Genomic DNA, 27,265 nt, shown 5'->3' on the forward strand with positions numbered 1-27,265 from the left:
AGAAAAAAAAATTCATATTACTTGCTTTATTTTGATATTCACATTGTTGAGGTGGTCTGGAGCCAAATCCAAAATATTGTCTGAGAAGCACAGTAAAACAGGATTTGAGGCCTGCCTGTACACAGAACACATGGGCCACATATATACACACTACGACCTGCCTGTAGGCAGAGAATGGCCTATCTGTATTATATGAATTAGTGTTTAACATAAGGTACAAAATGTCCTGAGAAGCCTGTACTCAGATCAAGAAGGAACAGTTAGAACCAGACATGGAACAACAGACTGGTTCAAAATTAGGAAAGGAGTACTTCAAGGCTGTATATTGTTACACTGCTTATTCAACTTACATGCAGAGTACAGCATGTGAAATGTTGGGCTGGATGAAGCTCAAGCTGGAATCAAGATGCCAAGAGAGATATCAGTGACCTCAGATAAGCAGATGATACCACCTGCATGGCAGAAAGCAAAGAAGAACTAAAGAGCCTCTTGATGAAAGTGAAAGAGGAGAGTGAAAAAGCTGGCTTAAAATTCAACATGCAAAAAACTAAGATCATGGCATTTCATCCCATCACTTCATGGCAAATAGATGGAGAAACAATGCAAACAGTGATAGGCTTTATTTTCTTAGGCTCCCAAATCACTCTGGATGGTGACTGCAGCCATGAAATTAGAAGTCGCTTGCTCCTTGGAAGAAAAGCTATGATAAACCTAGACAGCATATTAAAAAGCAGAGACATTACTTTGCCAGCAGAGATGTGTATAATCAAAGCTATGGTTTTTCCAGTAGTCATGTACAGATGTAAGAGTTGGGCCATAAAGAAGGATGGGCACTGAAGAATTGATTCTTTTGAACTGGGGAGCTGGAGAAGACTCTTGAGAGTCCCTTGGATTCCAACCAGTCCATCCTAAAGGAAATCAACTGATGCTGAAGCTGAAGCTCCAATACTTTGGCCACCTGATGTGAAGAGCCATTTCATTGGAAAAGAGCCTGATGCTGAGAAAGATTGAAGGCAGGAGGAGAAGGGGACGACAGAAGATGAGATGGTTGGGTGGCATCAGCAATTCAATGGGCATGAGTTTGAGCAAACTCACTATCAGGAGATAGTGAAGGACAGGGAAAGCTGGCATGCTGCAGTCCATGGGGTCACAAAGAGTCAGTTACAAAAGAGCGACTGAACAACAACAAAATGTCTTATGGTCATTGTATTATCTTTATAAGAATAAAATTAGCTAAACCCACTTTTCTTATGTTTATTCTCTATAAAGATAAATTCTTTTTTGAAATGCCATGATTGATTTGACATACTGATTTGAAACTTTAGATGTATTTGAATCAAAAAACATGAAAAGTTCTAAGCATTCTGATTATATTGCTCAGAAAGATTTAGTTGTTATCTTTTTAAAGCCATGAGTTTTAAAACTTTACTGATTTACAAATGATCCAAGCATATCTTACACCCTCATCAATTCCAAATTTTAAATAAATATGAAATCATCTCATGGAAAACTCCCTTCAGAGAATTTGTAGTTGGGCTTCCCTGGTGGCTCAGATCGTAAGAATCTGCCTGCAAGGCAGGAGACCTGGGTTCCATCCCTGGATCAGGAAGATCCCCTGGAGTAGGAAATGGCATCCCACTCTTGCCTGGAGAATTCCATGGACAGAGGAGCATGGCAGTCTACTGTCCATGGGATCACAAAGAGTTGGACACAACTGATCAACTAATACTTTCTTTCACTTAAAAATTCATTGGTAAAAAAGGCCAGTTTCTGCATATATATTTGAATGAGATTTTATTCCCCACCAGCATTTTATCTAGAAGGAAATGGCAACCCACTCCAGTATTCTTGCCTGGAGAATCCCATTAACAGAGGAGCCTGGCGGGCTACAGTCCGTGGGTCACAAGAGTCAGACACAACTTGGCGACTAAACGATCAACCACCAGCATTTTACCTACATTGTACGGATTCTTTAATCTTATTGTTAGTGCATTTAATTTCTCTCTGCTTTGGTTTTAATAAATAGACTGACTCTTGACATGCGTTTTTGCAAGGTTCAGTTGTAAGTATTAATGAAGTGATAAAATGCCTTTTGACCTGCTCCAATGAAAGGTCCCATGTAAACAGCAAACGTTCTTTGTGTTGTTGTTGATCTCATTGTGTATATTTTGCCTATTGGCCTCTATCTTTCAAGACTGAGACCTGAATTTTACATTTGAAGGTGTTTCCTCTCAAGATAGAATATAATTAATATAGTTAATATCAGGAAGTGATTTCATTTTTCTACCAAAGAATAATTCCTCTTAAATAAATAACATATCCCTGAGAAAGTGAGTACTTGTTTGTGTATAACACCTCTGACTTACCTTGTTGACATCTCTGTAAAAATACCCATGTAATTCTCAAGGTCAAATTACCCAGGGAGTAGGAATAAAACTAATTTAAAAGCTGACTTCTTATGGACCACTTAGGAGACTGCTGGTTTTTCATTGAAGTCATGTTATTTCTTTTTAAGTCATCTTCTTCCTTTATTTATGAATGTTAGTTACATACATAACACACACACACATACACACCACATATAGATGCGTGTCTCCCCCTTTAACATGCCACATAATAGACACTATGTAAATAATTTTCAGCATATTAAACATTTATTTAGGGAAATCTGAAAAAGTTGCCTGACATTCTTAGAAGGCATGAAAGTCACTATAGTTTATATTGTGTATTCTTGGGATGATAGTGGTCTCAATCAGGGACATTTGTGAATTTCTGTCATATTTGGTTGCCACAGTTTTGGGGGTTGCATCTAGTGGGTATCTAGTGTGTTCATGGCTACTGTTAATCATCCTACAATATACAGGACAGGCTCCTGACCCTCAACAATGAATTATCTGGTCCAAAATGTCAGCAGGGCCTTTTAAAATTCATCTTCAACAATCAGGGTTCTCCTGGTTTCTGTGTATCCTGTTAATCCTTCATCCCCGTGGGTCTCTTTACAGCGTGGCATCGTGGGAAGAACTGGAGCTGGAAAAAGTTCCCTCACTGCTGCCCTTTTTAGACTGTCAGAACCTGAAGGTCACATTTATATTGATGACATCTTGACAACGCATATCGGACTTCACGATTTAAGGAAGAAAATGTCAGTTGCACTTCAGGTATGCACAGCAGAGCACTCTCACATGTTCTTTTTATAAGGTGTCTAAGTTTAAGTACTTTTGATTTTTTTTTCAAGTTAAGTGAACGAGTTGATCCATTTTTTTCCCAATAGAGCATATTTTTAGTAGCAGGTATTTTCAAAAGACACTTTCATTGGATAGCAGGTTTTGTGTTTTTTGCTCGTCTGTTAGTTTTGTGTGCATGTGATTTAATAACTTACTGAGATGGATTTCTTGATTCAGACTTCCTCAGTTTCCACAATTTTATCCACTGATAATCACATAATTCTGAGAACAGAAGAATAAATGGTTTGTTTAGTGCTGGAGAGGTTCCTATAGGGAAACATGAATTTTACTAATAAGTGTCTAACAGATGTAATTTTGCTGTAGGAAACGAGGACATTTTTTCAAAGGTGATTATCTCTTTGGAGCACTTTCTGTGAAATTGTGGGGCTTTGAGAATTATAGGATACATAGATGCTTTGGGGAGACTTTAACAATTTAGTCATGAATGAATAATTTTCACCAGGGAGACAATACAGAATAATAAGGAAGAGCAGGGGACTGAGAATTCTGTCTCTGTGTACCTTGGTTTTCTGTCTTACAAGGCAGATAATGGTATCACCTCCTCAATCTGTTGTGAGGACAAGATAGGTCAGTGAGTGTGAAGTGCTTCATGTAGACCCATATGTGCCTGCTGTGACGGTAGAGTGTTGGGTTGGCCATCTCTTCCTGGGCTCTGATTCTGTTGTCTTTTCTTCTTCTTCATAAAGTAGTATAATTTTCAGGGAGAGTTTTAGAGACTGGATTATATGCACAGTAGACACTCCTGTCATTCCTTGTGGTTCATTCACTCAACATAATTCTGTGATATTTACTGAGAAATTACTATCCTCCAGGTATATAGCCAAGGGCAGCCTAGATCCTGTGTCCTCATCTATCATCCTGCCCTCTGCTTTGATAGACTTGCTGATTTTTTTTAAAAAATTGAGTTTTTATTTATATACTTAGTAATCATCTGCCCATTGAAAGAAGCTAAGTAAAATACCCTCTTGAGATGAGAAACAGAGAGGAGATGAGACAGAAGGAGCCAGGCAAATGTGCTTCCTGGAATGTGGGTGTAATATGTCCTGAAATGCCTGTTTATTAAGCAGCATGTACAGCATGGCGCCCAAAGGGAAGGTGAATGTGGACTTGTGTACACCTGTTGCTACCTATCTGTGGCCTCTCAAATACCTGCAATTACTCTAAGTACTTTAAAAAATAAGGTATTCTTTTCAGACTCTAGTGAAATGCCACCTTACACACCTTAAGATGTCTGCTATCAAAGAAAAGAGAGAGAAAAAAAAAAGAAAATTGTAAGTATTGGCAAGGATGTAGAAAAATTAGAATCCTTATTCATTGCTGATAGGAATGTAAAATACTGTAGCCACTATGGAAAGCAACCTGTTGGTTGCTCTGAAAAGTTAAAGATAGAATCATCATATGACGTAGCAATTCTACTTTAGAGTATAAACCCTAAAGAATTGAAAGAAAGCTCTTAAAGAGATACTGAAACATGAATGTTATAGCAGCATTATTCTCAACAGCAAAAAGGTAGATGCATGCAAGGGTCCATTGACAGATTAATCAACAAACAAAATGTGGTGCATATACATACAGTAGAATATTATTCAGCCTTAAAAAAGAAGAAAATTTTAACACATGCTACAGCATAGATGAACCTTGAGAAAATTAAGCTAAGTGAAATGAGCCAGTTACAAAGGACAAATACTCTGTGATTCTACTAACAGGAGGTACCTAAAGTAGTAAATTCATGGATACAGGACGTAGAATGGTGGGTGCCAGGAGCTGCTGGGGGAGGGGACTTGTTTAATGGGTAGAATTTCAGTTCTTCAAGATGAAAGGAGATCTGTGGCTGGTGCTGGTGATGGCTGTACAACAATGCTAATGTATTTAACACCACTGAACTGTGTACTTAAAATGGTTAATCTAGTAAATTTTATGTGTATTTTACCACAATTAAAAAAAATTTTTTTTCAAAGGTATCCCTTTCAGGAAAAATGGGAGGAACTTTTTAGCACATTCAGTTTCCATAGTTAAAGATTTCCTCTAGCTATTAGATTTATGACTGGTTACAGTAGAAAATAAATGAGCTTAGATTCCCAATTTTTATGTTTTGATGGTACCCATCTCTGAAATGGCCATGTGAGATTAATTAGTAGAAATAATGGGCATTCTGTAAAGTCCTTTCATATCCTTGGATGCAAAACTTTAGAAATATGCCTTGCATTATATTTAATGCTTCTTAATAGGAAAAACTTATATGCTTGTGTACATAAAATAAATAAATAAATAATAATGTTAGATGTAAATAAATAGTTAGATGATTAAATAAATAACATTAGATGAATAAATAAATAAATAACATTAGATGTAAATAAATAACGTTAGATGATTAAATAAATAACGTTAGATGAATAAATAAATAAATAACGTTAGATGTAAATAAATAACGTTAGATGATTCTTGGCTCTGCCAATAATATTTGGAAGCACATCAAAGCAAAGACTAAACATACCTTGACATCAGCATGTTTTGGTTCTGTTCTTTTGGTTTCTGTCCTTCCTTGAACATGTTCTAGGTACACACTCCAGAGAGCAAGCTTACAAAATAGTGCTAAGCTTTGTGTCCATGTACATTCTACTTTATGTGCCTTTGTCTCCAAGGTACAATGGTGGTTGATCAAAGAGAGAGAATCTGGAGAGAACTTGCAATGTGCAAATGTCCCCAGGAAACCATTCAGGAAGCAGACAGGGTTGGAATGTTTAAGAGTGTAGGCCAGTGTCAATATGACCCATGGTTTTATTCCTACTCTGCCTCATATGACTGTGGGGGCCTTGATGACGTCACCTGGCTGCCAAGCTTCAGCGTCCTCGTCTTTATACCAGGTCTGGGAATTATTGCCACACAGATTTGTTGTGAAGATGTAACTGGATGAGATAATGTCTGTGTCCATGTCTGGTTCTTGGGAAAGCTCAATTATTAGGAACTGTTATTATTCATAAGGATCAGGGCACTGGCCTTTGGGTATTATTTCTGCTTAAGTAAAAAGACTAAAACCTTCTGGAGTGACTTTACTCTTTAATTTCTGCTTATGTGTTCATGGCCCATGGTGATTTTCTTTATATTTCTTGTTACAATATAAACTAAGTTGTTTATATACATATAAATAGTAAAGCGCATAAACAAAAACAAAAAATACAATAGGAATCTTGGGGAAATGTGTAAAGAAATGTATCTAACATTTTCCACCAAGAGCAAAAAGACAGACTAACATTTTGTGCTTTGATTTCTGACTCCCCTCCCACCATGTCCTTTCCTGACCACCGCCTTGTACACACTGGTATTTTCTTAATTTAACACCCAGACCTCTAGACTTTTCTCAGCCCTCCCCACACTCTAGACTATTTTTTTCCTCTCTTTTAGGACAGGGCCTATATCTCCTATTTCTGTTTCTGTAGTGCTTGTGAGAGAGTCCCTGAGAAGTTACATGTGTATTGATAATTCCTAACGTTTGTGGAATCATTAATATATTTTTAGCCCCTTATCCTATCATTTACTGCTTAATTCTCACACTTCTGATGTTATCCTTACCTGACAGATTTAAAAACTGAGGCACTGGGAGCTTATCCCATTTGCCAAGAAAGGTGCAGAGCCAGGTTTCAAATATTGTGTATTTGTTTATTTTTTAAAATTGAAGCCTAGTTGATTCACAGTGTTTCAGTTGTATAGCAAAGTGGCTCAGTTTTATATATTTTTATGTGTAAAATTTTATATAAATATATATTTTTATATATGTGTGCATATACATGCACATATATATTTTTCAGATTATTTATCATAGGTTATTGCAAGATATTACATATAGTTCCCTGTTCTATACAATACATCCTTTTTATCTATTTTGTATATAGTAGTATGCATTTATTACTACCAGATTTCCAATTTATCCCTCTCCATTGCTTATGTCCTTGGTAGCCACTGGTTTCTTTTCTTATTGGAAAATTCACACTTAAATTGAAGAAAGTAGGGAAGACCACTAGACCATTCAGGTATGACCTAAATCAAACTCCTTATGATTATACAGTGGAAGTGACAAATAGATTTATGGCATTACATCTTATAGAGTTCCTAAAGAACTATGGATGGAGGTTTGTGACATTATACAGGAGGCAGTGATCACAACCATCCCCAAGAAAAAGAAATGCAAAAAGGCAAAATAAAATGGTTGTCTGAGGAGGCCTTACAAAGCTGAGAAAAGAGAAGCAAAAGGCAAAGGAGAAAAGGAAAGATACACACATATGAATGCAGAGATCCAAAAAATAGCAAGAAAAGATAAGAAAGCCTTTCTCAGTGATCAATCCAAAGAAATAAAGGAAAACAATAGAATGGGAAAGACTAGAGATCGCTTAAAGAAAATTAGAGATACCAAGGGAACATTTCATTCAAAGATGGGCTCAATAAAGGACAGAAATGGTATGGATCTAACAGAAGCAGAAGATATTAAGAAGAGGTGGCAAGAATATACATAACAGTACAAAAAACATCTTCATGACCCAGATAATCACAATGGTGTAATCACTCACCTAGACCCAGACATCATGGAATGTGAAGTCAAGTGGGCCTTAGGAAACATCACTACGAGCTAGGCTAGTGGAGGTGATGGAACTCCAGCTGACCTATTTCAAATCCTAAAAGATGAAAGTGTGAAAGTGCTTCACTCACTATGCCAGCAAATTTAGAAAACTCAGCAGTGGCCACAAGACTGGAAAAAGTCAGTTTTCATTCCAATCCCAAAGAACGGCAATGCCAAAGAATGTTCAAACTACCACACAATTGCATTCATATCACACACTAGGAAAGTAATGCTCAAAATTCTCTAAGCCAGGCTTCAACAGTCCATGAATCGAGAACTTCCAGATGTTCAAGACAGATTTAGAAAAGGCAGAGGAACCAGACGTCAAATTGCCAACATCAGTTGGATTACAAAAAAAGCAAGAGAATTCCAGAAAAACACCTGTTTTATTAACTGCACCAAAGCTTTTGACTGTGAGGATCACAACTAAATGTGGAAAATTCTCTAAGAGCTGGAAATACAAAGCCACCTTAAATGCCTCCTGGAAATCTGAATGCAGGTTAAGAAGCAAAACTTGGAATGGGACATATAATAGACTGATTCGAAACTGGGAAAGGAGTACATCAAAACTGTATACTGTCACCCTACTTATTTAACTTATATGCAGAGTACATCAAGCAAAATGCCAAACTGGATGAAGCACAAGCTAGAATCAAGATTGCAGGGAGAAATATCAATAACCTCAGATATGCAAATGACACCACCTTTATGGCAGAAAGTGAAGAAGAACTAAAAAGCCTCTTGATGAAAGTGTTAGTGGAGAGTGAAAAAGTTGGCTTAAAGCTCAACATTCAGAAAATGAAGATCATGGCATCTGATCCCATCACTTCATGGGAAATAGATAGGGAAACAGTGGAAACAGTGTCATTTTTGGGGGGGCTCCAAAATCACTGCAGATAGTAATTGCAGCCATGAAACTAAAAAACGCTTACTCCTTGGAAGAAAAGTTATGACCAACCTAGATAGCATATTCAAAAGCAGAGACATTACTTTGCCAACAGAGGTCCGTCTAGTCAAGGCTATGGTTTTTCCAGTGGTAATGTATGGATGTGATAGTTGGACTGTGAAGAAAGCTGAGAGCTGAAGAATTGATGCTTTTGAACTGTGGTATTGGAGAAGACTCTTGAGAGTCCCTTGGACTACAAGGAGATCCAACCAGTCCATTCTGAATGAGATCAGCCCTGGGATTTCTTTGGAAGGAATGATGCTGAAGCTGAAACTCCAGTACTTTGGCCACCTCATGCGAAGAGTTGACCCATTGGAAAAGACTCTGATGCTGGGAGGGATTGCAGGCAGGAGAAGGGGACGACCGAGGATGATATGGCTGGATGGCATCACTGACTCGATGGATGTGAGTCTGAGTGAACTCCGGGAGTTGGTGATGGATAGGGAGGCCTGGAGTGCTGCAGTTCATGGGGTCGCAAAGAGTCGGACATGACTGAGCATCGTCTGAACTGAACTGAATATTCCATTGTGTGTGTGCATGTGTGTGTATACCCCATGTCTGCATTATCCATTCATCTGTCCATGGACATATCTTGGCTATTTTAAGTACTTCTTCTGTGAACACTGGGGTACACGTATCTTTTTGAATTAGGATTTTTGTCTTTTCTGGATATATACTTAGGAGTGGAGTTGTTGGATCACATGGGAACTCTTTTTCTGTTTTTTAAGGAACCTCCACATTGTTTTACATAACTGCACCAGTTTATATTGTCACCAACAGTGTAGGAACGTACCCTTTTCTCCATACCCTCTTCAGCATTTATTATTTGTAGACTTTTTAATGATGGCCATTTTGACCTGTGTGAAGTCATACCTCACTGTAGTTTTGATCTGCATTTCTCTAATAATCAGTGATGCTGGGTACATTTTCATATGCATATTGGCCATTTGTATTTCTCTCTGGAGAAATCTCTAGGTCTTCAGCACATTTTTTGATTGCATTGTTTGCTTCTTTGCTATTGAGCTTTATAAGCTGTTGTGTATACAGAAATCTCTTGCATTTATATAGACTAATAACAAAGTATCAGAAGAGAAATTAAGGAAGCAATCTCACTGGCTATCATGCCAAAGGAAGAAAAAACAACACTAAGAATACCTAGGAATAAACCTACCTAAGAAGGCAAAAGACATGTAGTCCAAAACTGTAAGATGCTAATGAAAGAAATCAAAGACAACACAAACAGATGGAAAGATATACTGTGTTCTTGGACTGGAAGAATCAATATTGTTGGAAAGGATTATGCTTCCCAAGGCAATTTACAAATTCAATGTAATCTCTATCTAATTACCAGTGGCAGTTTTCACAGAACTAAAACAATTTTTTTTAAAAATTTGTATGGAAACAGTAAAGACCTCAAATAGCCAAAACAGTCTTGAGAAAGAACAAAACTGGAGGAATCACAGTCCCTGACTTCAGACTATACTACAGAGACACAGTAATGAAAAGTATGTTCCTGTCATGGAAACCAGACATGTAGATTAATGGAACAGAATAAAAAACCCAGATATAAACCCATGCACTTATGGTCAGTTAATCAAAGACAAAAGAGCTAAGAATATGCAATGGATAAAATACAGTCTCTTCAATAAATAGTGCTGGGAAATATGGACATCTACATGTAAAAGGATGAAATTAGAACTTTATCTAATACCACATACAAAAATAACGTCAAAATGAATTAAAGACCTAAAGACCTGTAAGACATGATCCTAAAGGAAAACATAGAATACTCTTTGCCATAAATCACAGCAATAGGTTCTTGGATCTGTCCCTAAAGTCATGGAAACAAAAGGAAAAATTAACCAATGGGATCTAGTTAAACTTAAAAGAATTTGCAGCACAAAGGAAACCATAAATAAAACTGAGAAGACAGCCTATGGAATGGGAAAAAAAATAGCAAATGTTGCAAACAACAAGGTATTAGTTTCTAAAATATACTAACAGGATTCAAATTTATTTATTTTTTACTTTATTTTACTTTACAATACTGTATTGGTTTTGTCACACATTGACATGAATCCACCACGGGTGTACATGAGTTCCCAATCCTGAACCCCCCTCATACCTCCCTCCCCATATCATCTCTCTGGGTCATCCCAGTGCACCAGTCCCAAGCATCCTGTATCCTGTATTGAACCTAGACTGGCGATTCGTTTCTTACATGATCGTATACATGTTTCAATGCCATTCTCCCAAATCATCACACCCTCTCCCTCTCCCACAGAGTCCAAATTTAAAATGCTTACCAAAGACCTGGGTAGGAACCAGAGACAGGGGAGTGTTGACATAGACCCTCAGTTCTGGGGGGATCATTCAAAAATGAATGCTGTGTTCTTAAGAAAGTACTCCTCAACTTGTGTTCAGAATTTCAGGAATAAGCAAAAATGAAAGCTCTTCCTAAGTAATTTCCTTGAACAGAATAGGTAGCTGGAATATGTTCATCCTTTGTTCTGAGGATCTGAAGTAGTTAAGTATGTTTCCCAGAAACAACACCGATTGAGATTATATTCAGACAGTAGCTGCTTGTTTGAAAGGGTCTAGAAAATGAAATGAAGATGGAGAAAAGAGGAATATTAGGGACCAGCCTCCCCTTGCCTGGCCGTGTTATCTGTTTTAACCTCATGGAAATAGCTGAAGGATGAGAAATTGCCTGCATGTAGAAATCTTACAGTTGATAATTATAAAGAGTAAAAAAGTTTTGTGAAAATCTGAAGTAGAATAATGATTATTCCCCTAACTAGGAACTCTTACCATTGCACAGATGGTTGTTTATTCTTTGATCCTAAATTCAAGAGTTTTAAGAGAGACCTTAAATTTGGGTCTCAGGATTTTTCAGTTCAGTCATCATTTTGAAATGTATGACCAGTGATTTCACTGCTTGGGAGGCATATTGACCGTTTAATCAAGTTTGTGCAAATAAAGCTCCTTTTATAATGTCTTTTTAATTTTCGATTTTGTTTAGGATACACATTTTTTGGTGGCACACCCTGAGTCTTCGGCATTCATTTCTCTCTCACCAGACTTAAAACAGAGACAATATTGAAAGAATATATAGGAGGCCATCTGAGTGTCATTCTTCTTCATGACTAGGGAAAAGAGATGTCTTTCTTCTTCATCTTTCTTCTTAGGCTTTCCTAAAGTGAGGAGGAAAGTCTAGCCCCAAGGCCAGGCAGGATTTTGAGGCTGGGGATTCCAAGCAGTTCTGGGCACTTGTGGAAGAGTCAGGTCTCCTCTTGTTCCCACACGTGTGCCTCCCCTTGTTCTGCCCCCTTCACTGGAAGGAGCTAATTGGGCATTTCTCTGCTGCTCATATTCTTGTGGCCTGGCTTACTAGAGCCTTCCATAAAAAGATGTAAATGGTCAACATGAGCTTTTGTACAAGATTCTCTCTTGAAATTTGGAAGGACACATATATTTCTAGGGTAATTTACTTGTGGCTCTTCCAAAAGTAAACAGGAAAAGTTGTTTAAATAATTATATTATGACCCAGGTCATAATGGTTTCAGGTCATCCTGACCTTGTAGTTAGTAACAAGGTTCTGTGAGGCAAGTTTTCTTGACACAGAGGTGAGAGAATGTGGGGACCAGCTGGTGCAGAATCCGAGGAGATCACTCAATGGACAGAGGTGCTGCAGACCCCAGGAGCTGATTTCTCTTTGCTTGTGTAGGGATTTTCCTTTCACACAAATGGAGAGATTCCATATCCTAGAAGACTGTTTACCAGTGGAGAAAAGAGCCTAGTTTATTCTTCAGTGCCAATGTGTAAATATTTAATGGTTTTGCTTTGAGGCACAGACCTCAACTAATCATGCTATTGATATTTCCCAGTCACACTAGGATTGACAGTTAATTTATGTAGATCTTGATGTAAAGTTTCTCAAATAATTATATCCCCAGTTTGCGTGTGTGTGCTTAAGCCGATATTCCCAGGAAGGCTTTTTTTTTTTTTTTAAGACTCAAATCCTCCTTTTTCTTCTTCAGTTTTTTACTTAAGATAAAAAACTTCTTCAATATTTTCTTCTCTTAATGTTCAGTAGTCTGGAGGATACTTTGTAGCATGCTTGGTACTTGGAAAATTACTCTATAGATAATGTTTTCTAAACACACATTTGCAAATTTATTATTAAAATTGCAGTGAATTTTGATATTTTATATTTTAATTCTGTAAGCATTGGGATATAGTGAAAAGAGGTTAAGGTAATAACATTCACTATTTTGGGATATTTAGGAACCTGTTTTATTCACTGGAACAATGAGGAACAACCTGGATCCTTTTAATGAACATACAGATGAAGAACTGTGGAATGCCTTAGAAGAGGTAATTTATTAACATTAAATATAATTAATTTGTTACCATCAGTATCCATGTGTGTACATTTACAGAATTGCAGGTAATTAAGAGGAGCTTAACAGTTTAACTGACTTTGTTTACCTCCTAGAAGAACATTGATGACTTGTGCACTTAAAATGTTTGTTAATTGATGATGATGAAAACCAACAATATAATGCCATGTTTCCATTTTAGCTTTTTCCTTAAAACCCTGAATGACTAGACACATTATCTTGTCCTTAGTAGAGCACTAAATTAGACGTTAAAGCTGTGGGATCAAATTCTACTAGGGATCTAGTGATGTAATTACCCTAATTACCCTCCAGTGTTCATTTCATTCCTCTGGTCTTATGGAACATCTACTAAGCGGAGACAAAAGTAGTTTTTCATTATTAACTGAAACATGTGAATGAGATCAGACCAATAAAATGAGGGAGTTTCATAGTAAAGTGTTTATAAAAGTATATTATAGAGTTGGAATGTGAGAAGAAGACAGAAGACAGAGATTCGTGCAGTCATATCTGACTCTTTGCAACCCCATAGACTGTTGCCTGCCAGGCTCCTCTGTCCATGGACTTCTCCAGGCAAGAATATGGAGTAGGTTGCCATTCCCTTTTTCAGGAGATCTTCCCAAATCATGGATTGAACCTGAGTCTGCCACATTGCAGGCAGATTCTTTACTGTCTGAGCCACCAGGGAAACCCTGGAATGTGAGAATGATTATTTGTTGGTGATTATGTCATTTTAATGCTGCAGCATGAATGCGGGTAATGGAACCCTGGAGAATGTGCTGAGCTTTTGTATGGAGAGGTTCATTTCTGGAGAATTTTCTGTCACTTGTGTCATGTCTCCCCGTGCCCCACTTCTTTGAATTCCCTCACTCTCGTGTGAAACATTTTTGACTATTAACTTCTTGGTTTCAATATTTAATGCAAATTATTTTGTGTATTTGCCCTCATTTTACAAATCAGTTCTGCTGAGGGCAGAAACTCTAGACTTCTAAACCCTAGACAGTCTTTGAAATTCACATAGGACCTAGCTCAGTCTTTTGCTTTTAAAAAGTAAGCACGTGTGTTCCTATACACTAACAATGAAAGATCAGAAAGAGAAATTAGGAAACAATCCCATTACCATTGCAACAAAAGAATAAAATAGCTAAGAATAAACTTTATTTTTGGGGGCTCCAAAATCACTGCAGATAGTGATTGCAGCCATGAAATTAAAAAATGCTTACTCCTTGGAAGAAAAGTTATGACCAACCTAGATAGCATATTCAAAAGCAGAGACATTACTTTGCCAACAAAAGTCCATCTAGTCAAGGCTATGGTTTTGCTAGTGGTAATGTATGGCTGTGAGAGTTGGACTGTGAAGAAAGCTGAGCACTGAAGAATTGATGCTTTTGAACTGCTGTGTTGGAGAAGACTCTTGAGAGTCCCTTGGACTACAAGGAGATCCAACCAGTCCATTCTGAAGGAGATCAGCCCTGGGATTTCCTTGGAAGGAATGATGCTGAAGCTGAAACTCCAGTACTCTGGCCACCTCATGCGAAGAGTTGACTCATTGGAAAAGACTCTGATGTTGGGAGGGATTGGGGGCAGGAGAAGAAGGGGATGACAGAGGGTGATATGGCTGGATGGCATCACTGACTCGATGGATGTGAGTCTGAGTGAACTCTGGGAGTTGGTGATGGACAGGGAGGCCTGGCGTGCTGTGATTCATGGGGTCGCAAAGAGTCGAACATGACTGAGCAACTGAACTGAACTGAACTGAAGGAGGCAAAAGACCAGTACTCAGAAAACTCTAAGATACTGAAAAAGGAAACCAATGATGATATAAACAGATTGAAGGATATATCACATTCTTTGATTTGAAGAATCAATATTGTGAAAGTGACTATACTACCCAAAGAATCTCCAGATTCAATATAATACCTTTCAAATTACCAATGGTATTTTTCATAAAATTAGGGCTAAATATTTTACAATTTGTATGGAAACACAGAAAATCCCAAATAGCTAAAGCAATCTTAAGAAAGAAAAAAATGAAGCTGGGAAAATTAGGTTCCGTGGTTGCAGGGTACATTTTTAAGTTGGCCAAAAACTTCATTATGTAAGATGTTATAGAAAAACCAAAATGAACTTTTGGCCAGTTCAGTGCAGAGCTAGAGTAATCAAGATGGTATGGTACCGGCACAAAAACAGAAACGCAGATCAATGGAGCAGGCTGGAGAGCCCAGAGGTGAACTCACATTCCTGTGGTCACATAGTCTATGACAAAGGAGGTGAAAATAATGAATGCAGAAAAGGCATCTCTTCAATAAGTGGTGCTGGGAAAAGTGGACGGCTACATGTAAAAAATGAAATTAGAACACACCCTAATACCGTATACAAAAATAAACTCAAAATGGATTAAAGACCTAAATGTAAGACCAGACACAATAAAACTCTTAGAGGAAACATAGGAAAACACTTTTTGACGTAAATAACTACTAAATTTTTTATTTCTCTTTTCATTTCAAAGAAGTATGGCATAGTTCTTTAACTTTGGTTTTTGTTACACAAATCTGAGTGGTTGTTCATGTTGTTTTGATTTGATGTGTTTGTCATTTAGTGTTACCCTTCCAGGGAAGCTCTGAAATCTATAATATGTAGATGAACCTTGACTGTGAGCAGGCAGATTTGGAGGTCGTACTATTTCCATACAGTAATTCTGGTTTCTGAAGGATGTCAGCACTGAGTCTTTACACACCCACTGGCTTTCCAGCAACGTGGGGATTTTGTTTTCCTAAATTGGGTCAATTGCTTTACCTTTTCCTGTCCCGAAAAAGTGCACCTCTGATTTCATTTAAGTTTGTGAGTCTATAGTGAAATTCTAGAAGAGAAGATGAGAGAGCAGTCAGCCATCAAATGTAATAAAAGATAGGATGATCCACTGATCTTGAATTCACAGGGCAGATTTAATGGTGAAATTATGACATCTTAAAAAAAAAATTGGAAGTACCGGTAAATTATTTTTCTATTTGTTTCCCAGCTGATATATTTTTTCACAGATTCTCAGGTAGAAAAATTACTCTAGAATTTTAGAACACATTGTTCCATGGACAGAAAGTCAACATTAATCTAAATTCTAAAAATGATGAAGTGGTAGAAAGTGCAGGTAATCCTAAGATCTATCTTTATTTAAACTACATTTGGAGCTTTCTATAAAAAGAAATAGATGTGAGTCTATTTCAAAAGTGAAGTATGTGGTTTCCAGGTATCGCTTCTGTAATTGACCCTGTTAACTTTGGTAATATCACCTAGAGAAATCATCCCGTCATTGTGTTTCTCTTGGAATTGCGTCTTTATGACTGCTTTAAAGAAAACATAACCAAATCTTTCATTGAAAACATACAGTCTTGATAAAGGAAAATTCCTAAAGAAATTGAATAATGGGGTGATTAATCACTCTAAGTGTGTGCATGTGCATGCTCGGTCATGTCTGACTTTTTGTGACCCTCTGTGGAACTATAGCCTGCCAGACTCGTCTATCCATGAAGTTTTCCAGGCAAGAAATACTGGAGTGGGTTGCTGTTTCCTACTCCAGGGGATCTTCCCAAAGCAGGAATCGAACCTGCATCTCTTGCATCTCCTACATTGGCAGGAGGATTCATAACCACTGTACCACCTGGAAAGCCTGTCTCTAAGAGGTATTATTAAATCAGTAAGGTCAATTTTTAAGTGAACTCAAAGCCCTAGTTATTAGTTTATAAATGGTACCAACCTGGACATGTGAACCCAAACTCACAGAGGTGGCCTGAGAGTGAGTAGGAGGGAACCACGATGTTTTCCTCTTTTAAGTTCCTCTAATTCTGTTTTTCCCTCCTTTCTTTGGAGAGATGGATTTCAGAAGGGAGGCACTCCAATGGATTCTGCCAATCTCATCTTGGTTATTTTTCAAAATATGCTGAAAATATATCTTTCGTATACTGAAAACTAGCCACCTTGCTATAAATTGACAAAAGTTCATTAGTTAATTAGTGCTGATTGGGGCACTAAAAAGCAAAGACAATGCCACAAATATAACACGAATGTACCTGAAGATGAAGCACCTTTTCAGTCAAAGGTTAAAAGAGCACAATAGATAAAACTCTCGAAATGAGTCATCAATGTGTTGCTTCTGTTAAAAAATAAAAATAAAACAGCTTAGATTCTGGGATATGAAGTTAAGCATATGGTCTGTCCTGTCAAAATCGGGGAAGAAATCATGCAGTCAAATGTTCGATATTGATAGTATCTCTGTTCAGACAGAAGTGTGTTTCATCACACAGGAAACCAAGATGCAGAAACCTGGGCATCAGCAGTCTCAGGAACCATGCGGTTCAGTCCTTGTGGTGGAGACAGGTCAAATGTCCATTTCCTGGGCCTTGTATTAAGGTGAATGGGCTGTCCGTTTACTTCCTTTACTGCTGGTCCTGCTCTAGTAAAAGCTCTTCCCCATATGTTGATTGCATTTCAGCGTCTCCTTCCAGCCCACACCAGCACTTCTTTTTGAAAAGTAAGAAGGTTCCATAAAATGTAAAAACCATCTGACATCTGTGTTGACCTCCTGTGAGGGGTGTTGGTACACCTCTCAGATAGAGTTGATAGATAGAGTACATGTAGTAGGTTACATTGAAAATATTTATGGAGATAGAAATAGGGTGCCTTCAATTTAAGTGTATGATTTTTCAGTGTTGCTATATTCTATTATTTTCCCAAATTCAAAAACAGTCTGAAGGATTCTGTACTGAGATGTATACTTTTGAATAGTATTATTTACTCCACTTTTCTTAAATCATAACTTTTTCAGTGCTTTCCACTGTTTAAAGGGTGATGTTATGATATTTTGGAGCCAGTTAATTGTTATAAGAATATATTCCTTTTATACTTACACTTAATAAGAAAATAGTGTTATATGTAAATTATTTATCTTTGTGGATTTATTTTCTAATTTATAGGAACATATATGTCACATGATGAGATCCACTCATGCCTTCATTCATACAGCCAAGAAATATTTCCTGAGAGCTTGTTAGGCTTTGTTGCAGATTCTGGGGCTATCACAGTCATCAAAAGACAAAGTCTCTACCATTTTGGAGCTTAAAGTCTCTTGGAGAAGATGGAAAACAAGCCAGTGCATATGTAAGAAGGTCTCAGAGCTGATACATGCAAAGGAGGAAAATGGAACAGAACATGAAGAGAGGCCAGCTGACAGCATTATTAATATTGGGCAATATCTATTGATCTGTCATAAATTCTACATGTACTGATTCATTTTATACTCTATCAATGTTAGGAGGTACCCATCTTTATAATTATAATATTATAGTCTTAGAGGTTAGGAAGCTAAGGTTGAGTAAGTTTAGTAACTTGCCCAGTTGGCAGAGGCAGGCAGGACTTAGGCCCAAGCTGTCTGGCTTCAAGCCTCCAATTTTTTTTTCCTGTGCTGGTTCTCCATTGCAGCTTGCAGGCTTTCTCTAGTTGCTGCAGGCAGGGGCTAAGCTTAGTGGCAGCACACAGCTTCTCACTGACATGGCTTCTCCTGTTTTGGCACTTGGACTCTGGAGCACACAGGCTTCAGTACTGTGGCCTGCAGGCTCAGAGGTTGCAGCCTGTGAGTTCTAGAGTGTGGGCTCAGTAGTTGTGGTACATGGGTTCACTTGATCCTTGCCATGTAGGATCTTCCTGGACCAGGGATGAAACCCATGTCCTCTGAATTGACAGGTGGATTCTTAACCACTGGACCACCAGAGAGTCCCAAGCCTCCAATTTATTGTTTTAAAATTTTCAAATCATAGGAACATGGAAGGAATAGTATGATGAACACATACACACTTTCACCCGATTCATCAGCTGTTAGTGTCTCCCCATGTTTTCCTATCTCTTCTATAATCTATATTTAGGAGAATTGTTTATAAGTTGTAGAAATGTTTATTGAAAGTTGTATGTCAACTTTAAATACATAAATGTACACCTTGTAAGAACAAGGACATTATCTTATATGTCCTAACACAGTTATTCCAATCAATTTAATAGTAATATTATATTATTATCTAGTATGTTTTCATATTTTCTAGTTGTAACTCCTAGTTATTATTGTCTCTGCTTCTATTGTCCTTTTTTCCTATTTTAGTAATTATAACTGATTTTATCATTACATTACAGAAGACCTTTATATTCATATATTCTCATAACCATTTCTGATTTATAAATGAAGACAGAGTCACAGGAAACAACATTTTCTGAAAAACGTTTCCCCTCACGACCCTTTTTCCTCGTGAAGCAGATATGGACAAACTTGAAAAAAAGTATACAATAAAATTAGTGATGAGATGCCATCCAAGTCAGAGGCAAGTGTGAGTCCGGATGTCAGTCTTCAGCAAGTTCAACAACTTGCACCACAATCCAAATCTTACCCTGTAGATTTTGTGTAGTTTTCATGTTAACACTACCTACTAATACCATATTTAATCCTAATTCAGAATTCCCCTTTCATGGGATTGGACTCCATCAGGAGCATAATTCAGGTTCACATTTACAGATGTCCTCTGACATTTAGGATACCTGAAAAACGAAATAAATGAAAACACAGCTCACACACCCTTGGTGTGGTATCTGACATAATGTGTCAGATAACTTTTCAGCCATCACTCATCAATTGTTGGTCTCTTAATTTGAAGTTTATTTCTTTTTTGTTGTTCATTTTAAAGTATAGCCTGAGTTTTGTTCTTGCTCTATAATACTTTTCCAAAATAAATATTTATTGAACTGAACCCTACCACCAAATGTACTTTCAGATTATCTTTGTTAAAAGTTTGTTTCAGATTATCTCAGTTAAATGTTTTTTTCTAATCTTTTGAGTACAATTTTACGAAGATAGATTAATATAAACATCGCCTATATCCATATTCTGGGGGAAATAAGATGCTGTATCTTACTATTCATGAGTTTTCATTCACTGAAAGACATTTATGTCACTGAGGAAAATGCACTTGATTGATCCACTATTTATAGAATTAAACTTGGGGAAGAACAATCACCAGAGCAAGTTCCAGGATTCCTAATGTATAAGGTACAGTTGCCCATTGTATGAATTTGTGTATTTTAAATTTCACCAAATGGTAAAGTTCTGGCAAGATTATGTCTTCAGAGAAAAAGACTTACTGTAAAAATTTTTGAAGTTTTTCTTTAGTGTACCAACTCCTATGCAAAATGAACTTTGGGAAACTTGATTCAACCATAAAGATTGTGGTTAACTTTTCTGTTAAAACCATATTGGGATAAATGGCTTCATTTTTTTGAGAGACTTCTGTAACTAATCCTTTGGTGGGGTTTCTGAAGGATGTCCTGTGGCAGGGATGGGGAACACTGAGATCTTTCTGTCCTGACGACTCTACCATCTTTCTCAATGAACACTGTTTAGAAAGAGCTCTCCCCATCACCTGGCTGTACATGTATGTTATGTAAGAATTCCTGAGGACATCAAAGCTCTCATGTGTAACAGGTGTGTCCACTTTAGTAACAGTTTGCTTGGGAAATGTCATTCTTTCTGCATCCACAGGTGCAACTTAAAGACACCATCAAAAATTTCCCTGGTAAAATGAATACTGAATTAGCAGAATCAGGGTTGAACTTGAGTGTTGGACAGAGACAACTGGTGTGCCTTGCCAGGACTATTCTCAAGAAAAATCAGATATTGATTATGGACAAAGCCACATCAAACGTGGATCCAAGGTATAGAGCTGAGACCCAGGAAACCTTGAATCTGACTTCTAAATGTGGTAAATGGAAAGCATTTAGTGATGCTTAGAAATGTTTCTAAGTGTTCTCTTGACCCCATGGATATTTCTTGATAATATTAATTCCAGAAAACAAAGGAAAAACCAAGACATGTTATATGGGGTTAATGTTGTTATGAGGCATCCTGAGAGAGCTAGATTCCTAAATCCAGCTCATTATAGTTTCAAGCAAGTTTGAGGGAAGACTATTTTCCATCATTTTATGAAAACAGTCAATTTCTAAATAGACTAATAGACTTTTTATACTTAGGTTTTAGGAATAAGATTATATGTTAAGGTATTAGTTTTTAAAATATTATAAAAGTATCATGATATTTTTAAGTCTTAAGTCTGCTTTTCCTGCCTTTACTGAACTAAATAAATTTCTTTGATTCTAGAACTGATGAATTAATACAAAAAAAAATTTTTGAGAAATTTGCTGACTGTACTGTGCTAACCATCACACACAGGTTGAACAATGTCATTAACTGTCAACTGATAACGGTAAGACCCTCACCATTTTAGTCTTTTTCATTTATGTTCATTTTTTCAATGGATTCTTCCTTGTAAAACTGGAGAGGAACCTCCAGTAATGTAATTTTCTTTTAGTTTATTCTCTATTTCCTGAAAATTGTTGTTGTTCAGTTGTTCAGGCATGTCTGATTCTTCGTGACCCTATGGAGTTCAGCATACCTGGCCTCCCTGTGCTTCACTATGTCCCGGTTTGTTCAAACTCTTGTCTGTTGAGTCCATGATGCCATCCAACCATTTCATACTCTGTCATTCCCTTCTCCTCCTGCCTCAATCTTTCCCAGCATCAGAATCTTTTCCAATGAATGAGCTCTTCAAATCAGATGGCCAAAATATTAGAGCTTCAGCATCAGCATTAGTCCTTCTAATGGATATTCAGGGTTGATTTCCTTTAGGAATGACTGGTTTGATATTCTTTCAGTCCAAGGGACTCTCCAAGAGTCTTCTCCAGCACTACAGTTTGGAAGCATCAGTTCTTTGGTGCTCAGCCTTCTTTTTGGCCCAACTCTCACATCCATACATGGCTACTGGAAAAACCATATAGCTTTGACTAAACAGACCTTCGTCGGCAAAGCAATGTCTCGGCTTTTTAATATGCTGTCTAGGTTTGTCATACTTTTCTTCCAAGGAGCAAGCGTTTTTTAAATTTCATGGCTGTGGTCACTATCCACAGTGATTTTGGAGCCCAAGAAAATAAAATCTGTCACTGTTTCCATTGCTTCCCCATCTATTTGCCATGAAGTGATGGGACTGGATGCCATGATCTTCATTTTCTGAATGCTGAGTTTTAAGTCAGCTTTTTTCACTCTCTTCTTTCATGTTCATCAAGAGGCTCTTTAATTCCTCTTTGCTTTCTTCCATAGGGGTGGTGTCATCTGCATATCTGAGGTGATTGATATTTCTCCTGGCAATCTTGATTCCAATTTGAGCTTCATCCAGCCCAACATTTTGTATGAGATACTCTGCATATATGTTAAATAAGCAGAGTGACAATATACAGCCTTGATGTACTCCTTTCCCAATTTGAACCTTATTTGTATTTCTTGCTTTAGAAATAGACATACCTTGTTTTATTCCACTTTCAGGATACTGCATTTTACAAATTAAGAGCTTATCATATACCTGCATTGAACAAGTCTATCGGTGTCACTTTTTCAAACAGTATTTTTTCATTCCATGTCTCTGCCTCACCTTTTGGTAATTCTATCTGTCAAACTTTCACAATTGTTATTGTTGCTCTGGTGATCTGTAACATCAGTGTTACTGCTGTGACTTGCTGAAGTCTCCTCTGTTGGTTAGTGTCTTTTTTTTTTTTAATAGTGCATTGTTTTTAGGCTAAGGTCTGTACATTGTTTTCTCAGACATAATGCTATCACACACTTGGTAGGCTTGTGTCATGCAAACATAACTTCTGCGTGCTCTGGGAAACCAGAGCATTCATATCACTCACTTTATTCCATGTTCACTTCATTCCAGTATTCTGGAACTGCACCCACGCTGAGGGATGACTGTACCTTGTTCCTTTCTGGAAAAGAGGTGATCGTCTGTTCTGAAAGCTTTAATGTGGATGTAAAGACAAGTCAATCCGTTTCAAAGCCTCATGCTCCAGAGGACTGGTAACTGGCCTCAAGGAGCAGCTGGGGAAGTGACAGATGCTGACAAAGGGCATAACCAACAGTGTTGTCACAATAAAATCCTATCGTTGCAAATGGTTAGCTTGTAATAATTACATTTAGTTGCACTGGTGAATACATATGCACAAAGATAGATGGATGTGGTTTTTATTTTAGTTCTATTTTTTAATTGAATATAATCCAAGGTAGAAATAGGAAAATAAAAGAAAATAAAAGAAAATCTCCCAAAGAGAAGATTACAAAATACCCACTACCAGAAAGTAGCAGTTGTATAGTGCTATAATATTATTTGGCTAACATTAGAGCCAGTTTAATAATTTGTTTTATTCTTCAAAGCAGAATATTTCATTATGAGAATTTTTATTTATTCTTAAAATTCCCCATGTCATTTATTAATTTTCCAAAACTTGGTTCTTAATAGCTGCCTAAAATTTCATCATAGAGTATGATTAATCTCAAACTTAGACATCTATATATTTGCCAAATTGTCACTTCTATCAAAAATCTTGAAATGATTAGATGGATATGGGTTTGTTCACTGTATGTGAATCAGAGAAAAGGCTTGTTGGAAAACAACTGTGACCTAATTAATAGCTTTGTTTATGTGTTCAATCTCCAAAGGGATTTACCCTGCTTTGGTTCATTAAGCACGATTCATGTGTCAGGCTTAGAATTCTATTTCACAAAGAAGTTCTCCCAATATTAAGTTTATTAAACATGATACAATCATAATGACAGCTAATATTATCTTCCTTTCTTTCTCTGCTGCCACAGAACACTGGAGCAAGACAGACAAATTAGAAATGCTCTTTATCCTAAGACTCACCACTGTCTCTACATTAGAGGGTTCTTCCTATAGTTTCCAGGATTAGCTGGGTGCTCGTGACCTGCTTTCTCTGCAGCCAACAGCCCGGTTCTTCCCCCAAGTCTCTGCACACTGCCGCCTTCATATCACCCGGATTCTCCCTGGTGATGTGAACAAATGAAGCTTGTGACAATCTGCAGTTGCTGTAACGGTGTTGTTGTCTGTGGTCAACACTTTCACTGTCCTCAGAGAATTCTCTGGAAATGAATGATGAAGAACCAAAAGCAGAACTGAGAAACTCAGATCCCACTTTTTGTGTTTATAGTCCATCTTATGGTTTTATATTCTTTATTTCTCCCTCATCTCAAACTTTTTCTTAGTATTTTTCCCATAGAAGTGAAAACCAGAAACAGTTGTTACATCCCCACCTGAAAAGCACAAAACAGCTCATATCTAACTAGAGTTTTACTTAAATTCTCATTTTTCACCTTCATGGAACTTTTCTTTCGTAAGCCTGCTGCTGCTGCTAAGTCGCTTCAGTCGTGTCCGACTCTGTGCGACCCCATAGACGGCAGCCCGCCAGGCTCCTCTGTCCCTGGGATTCTCCAGGTGAGAATGCTGGAGTGGGTCTACATGGCTGCAACTAGAACATTTGAGAAGAGAAAATCTCCTTCAAAAACACTCCAAGAGATTTCATTCAAGTTTTCAGAGGAAATAGAACTAACACTGAGGTAGAAAGTACAGTTGGGGAGAAGAGATATTTTATGAGGGAGGTGCTAATGTGCAAAGGTAAGCAACTTTGGGAGAGCGACTGTGGAGGTCACCCTGACCCAACCTTTATCCTTCTCCAGTGAGAAGAATGATTTATAATTTCAAGACCCAAGATAGGATTTTGAGTTAATACTTGCCACATTGTCCAGTCACTGAGAAAATCACAGGCACCCATTTTACCAATGAGGGACCCACCTTCCAGTGTTGGACAGCTGCCCCATGTCATCACTTGGCAGCCAGAGACAGATCTGACACTCAGATCTCCCCCTCCCCACTCTGCTTGTTGCGTGGTGGGATCTCTCTCCACTGTTGTCATTTCCCAGCATCTTTCTTATCAGGCTTCTCCTCCATCCTCTCCTGGGCACCCCCACCTCTCAGTGCACTCACTCACCTCTCCCTGCATTCTTCTTTATCATTGATGACATCCTGCCAGTGAAAATGGATCAGATTATCTTGCAGTGGGAATATCTGCACATAAACAGGCTTCATAAACACATCCTCAGTGAGCTGATGTAACTGACTGACTCATCCAACATAATGTATTTTTACTTAACCTACTAGAGCTTTATAAGCAATTCAGAGGGGTTTCTGGAGAGGTCCTGGGATTCAGAGATTGTTATCATACCAACTTGAATATGTGGTTTAGTTATAATTTAATTTGGGTTATGAGAAGAGTGGAGACATAGGAGATTATAGGGTTTTTTTCTTATAAGGAATGTTAAAAATCCAGAATTATACCTATTTTTCTGTATATAACAAGAATTTGGATTTGCTTTATGTTTATTATTCTGAAATATCTAGAGTCTTTGATCAAACCAGTAAGTATAAAGACTAAATTGCTAAAATTCTATTTCTGGCATTTTTTCAGTCCCATCTCAGCTCTTGTAGGCTCTATGTGAGACTTGTCTTTTAAGTTTGATTAGGTTCCATTTGTTTTTGCTTTTATTTCTTTTGCTTTGGGAGACTGATCTAAGATAATATTGCTGTAATTTATGTCAAAGAGTCTTTTGCCTGTGTTTTCATTTAGTTTTATAGTTCCCAGTCTTACATTAGATCTTTAAGCCATTTTGAGTTTATTTTTGTGTATGATGTGAGGGAGTGTCTAATCTCGTATACTTTCAGGTGTTTAGCTTTCCCAGTACTATTTACCATAGAAACTGTCTTTTCTCCGATTCTTGTGTACTGTTTCATAGACTAATTGACTGTAGATATGTGAAGACCAGTGTTTTAAAACTGCAGTTTTTCTTCTTCAAAATCAGGAGGAGCAGTAATGTTCTGTTATGCTATGCTTAAGTAAAATTTCACATTTGAGACATCTAAATTGGCATGCCAAGTTACAGGACTTCCCTGGTGGCTCAGATGGTGAATATTCTGCCTGCAGTGCAGGAGACCCTAGTTTGATCCCTGGGTCAGGAAGATCCCTTGGAGAAGGAGATGGCTACTCACTCCAGTATTCTTATGTGGAGAATTCCATGAACAGAGGAGCCTGGTGAACTACAGTCCCATGGGGTTGTAAAGAGTTGGACATGGCTGAGCAACTTCCACCGAACATTTAAATTATTATGCAGATGTGAAAGTGAAAGGTGCTCAGTCATGTCTGACTCTTTACCATCCCATGGACTGAAGCCCACCAGGCTCCCCTTTCCATATGACTTTCCAAGCAAGAATACTAGAATGGGTTGCCATGCCCTTCTCCAGGGGAACTTCCCAACCCAGGTATCGAACCTGTGTCTCTTGTGTCCTCTGCACTACAGGCAGATTCTTTACCCACTGAGTTACCTTGGAATTCCATTATGTGGATGAAACAAATTTGATTATTCTTGGACTCTTTTGAGAAAGCTGCCTTTAGCAGTGATTCACAGTAGTAAACAAATGATTAACAGGATAATGGCATTTATGAGACTTAACAAATGTTTCTAATTAAATGCAAAGGATAAAATTAAGTGTAGCACTTATATGTTGAAAAACAACTTGTGTCTTGTTTAGAGTTCCAGCATATTCTGTTCTTTAAAAAAGTATTTATTTATTTTAGGCTGGGCTGGGTCTTCCTTGCTGCACAGACTTTTCTCAAGTTGCAGCTACTCTTCATTGTGGTGTGCAGACTTCTCATTGCATGGCTTCTCTTGCTGCGGAGCATGAGCTCTAGGCTTGTGGGCTCAATAGTCGAGGCTCCCAGGCTCTAGACCACAGGCTCTGTAGTTACGGCACATGGGCTTAGTTGCTCTGTGGCAGGTGTGATCTTTCTGGACCAGGGGTGGAACACAAAATTCCGGCATTGGTAGGCAGATTCTTTTACCACTGAGCCACCAGAGAAACCCATCCAGCATATTCTCTTAATATACATTTACTCCAAATATGATCTAAATGAAGAATTCAATACCACTGAACATCAGAACTGTTTTAATAATTATATCATTTGTTATCATTTAATATCAGTTGTTTCAAACACCTTTTTCCCTGTCCAGAACCATTAACCAAAGTCACTAATAAGTAGAAAGGCAGAGTGAAGGACCCCTTCCTCTCCCTTTCAGTTT

General features: G+C 37.7%; 1 protein-coding gene across 1 annotated transcript in view; it reads left to right on the forward strand.

The window, feature by feature from the left end:
• The window catches only part of LOC128057705 (ATP-binding cassette sub-family C member 4-like), a 390,282-nt gene that overhangs the window by 361,656 nt on the left and 1,361 nt on the right, over nucleotides 1–27,265 (forward strand). Inside the window, exons 26-29 of the mRNA XM_052650189.1 lie at nucleotides 3,003–3,158; nucleotides 13,091–13,180; nucleotides 20,774–20,946; nucleotides 21,389–21,494. Of these exons, the coding sequence (XP_052506149.1) occupies nucleotides 3,003–3,158; nucleotides 13,091–13,180; nucleotides 20,774–20,946; nucleotides 21,389–21,494 (525 nt within the window). The remainder of the gene's footprint in view (nucleotides 1–3,002; nucleotides 3,159–13,090; nucleotides 13,181–20,773; nucleotides 20,947–21,388; nucleotides 21,495–27,265) is intronic.

Source organism: Budorcas taxicolor, chromosome 12 (assembly GCF_023091745.1).
Source record: "Budorcas taxicolor isolate Tak-1 chromosome 12, Takin1.1, whole genome shotgun sequence".
Lineage (NCBI taxonomy): Eukaryota > Metazoa > Chordata > Mammalia > Artiodactyla > Bovidae > Budorcas > Budorcas taxicolor.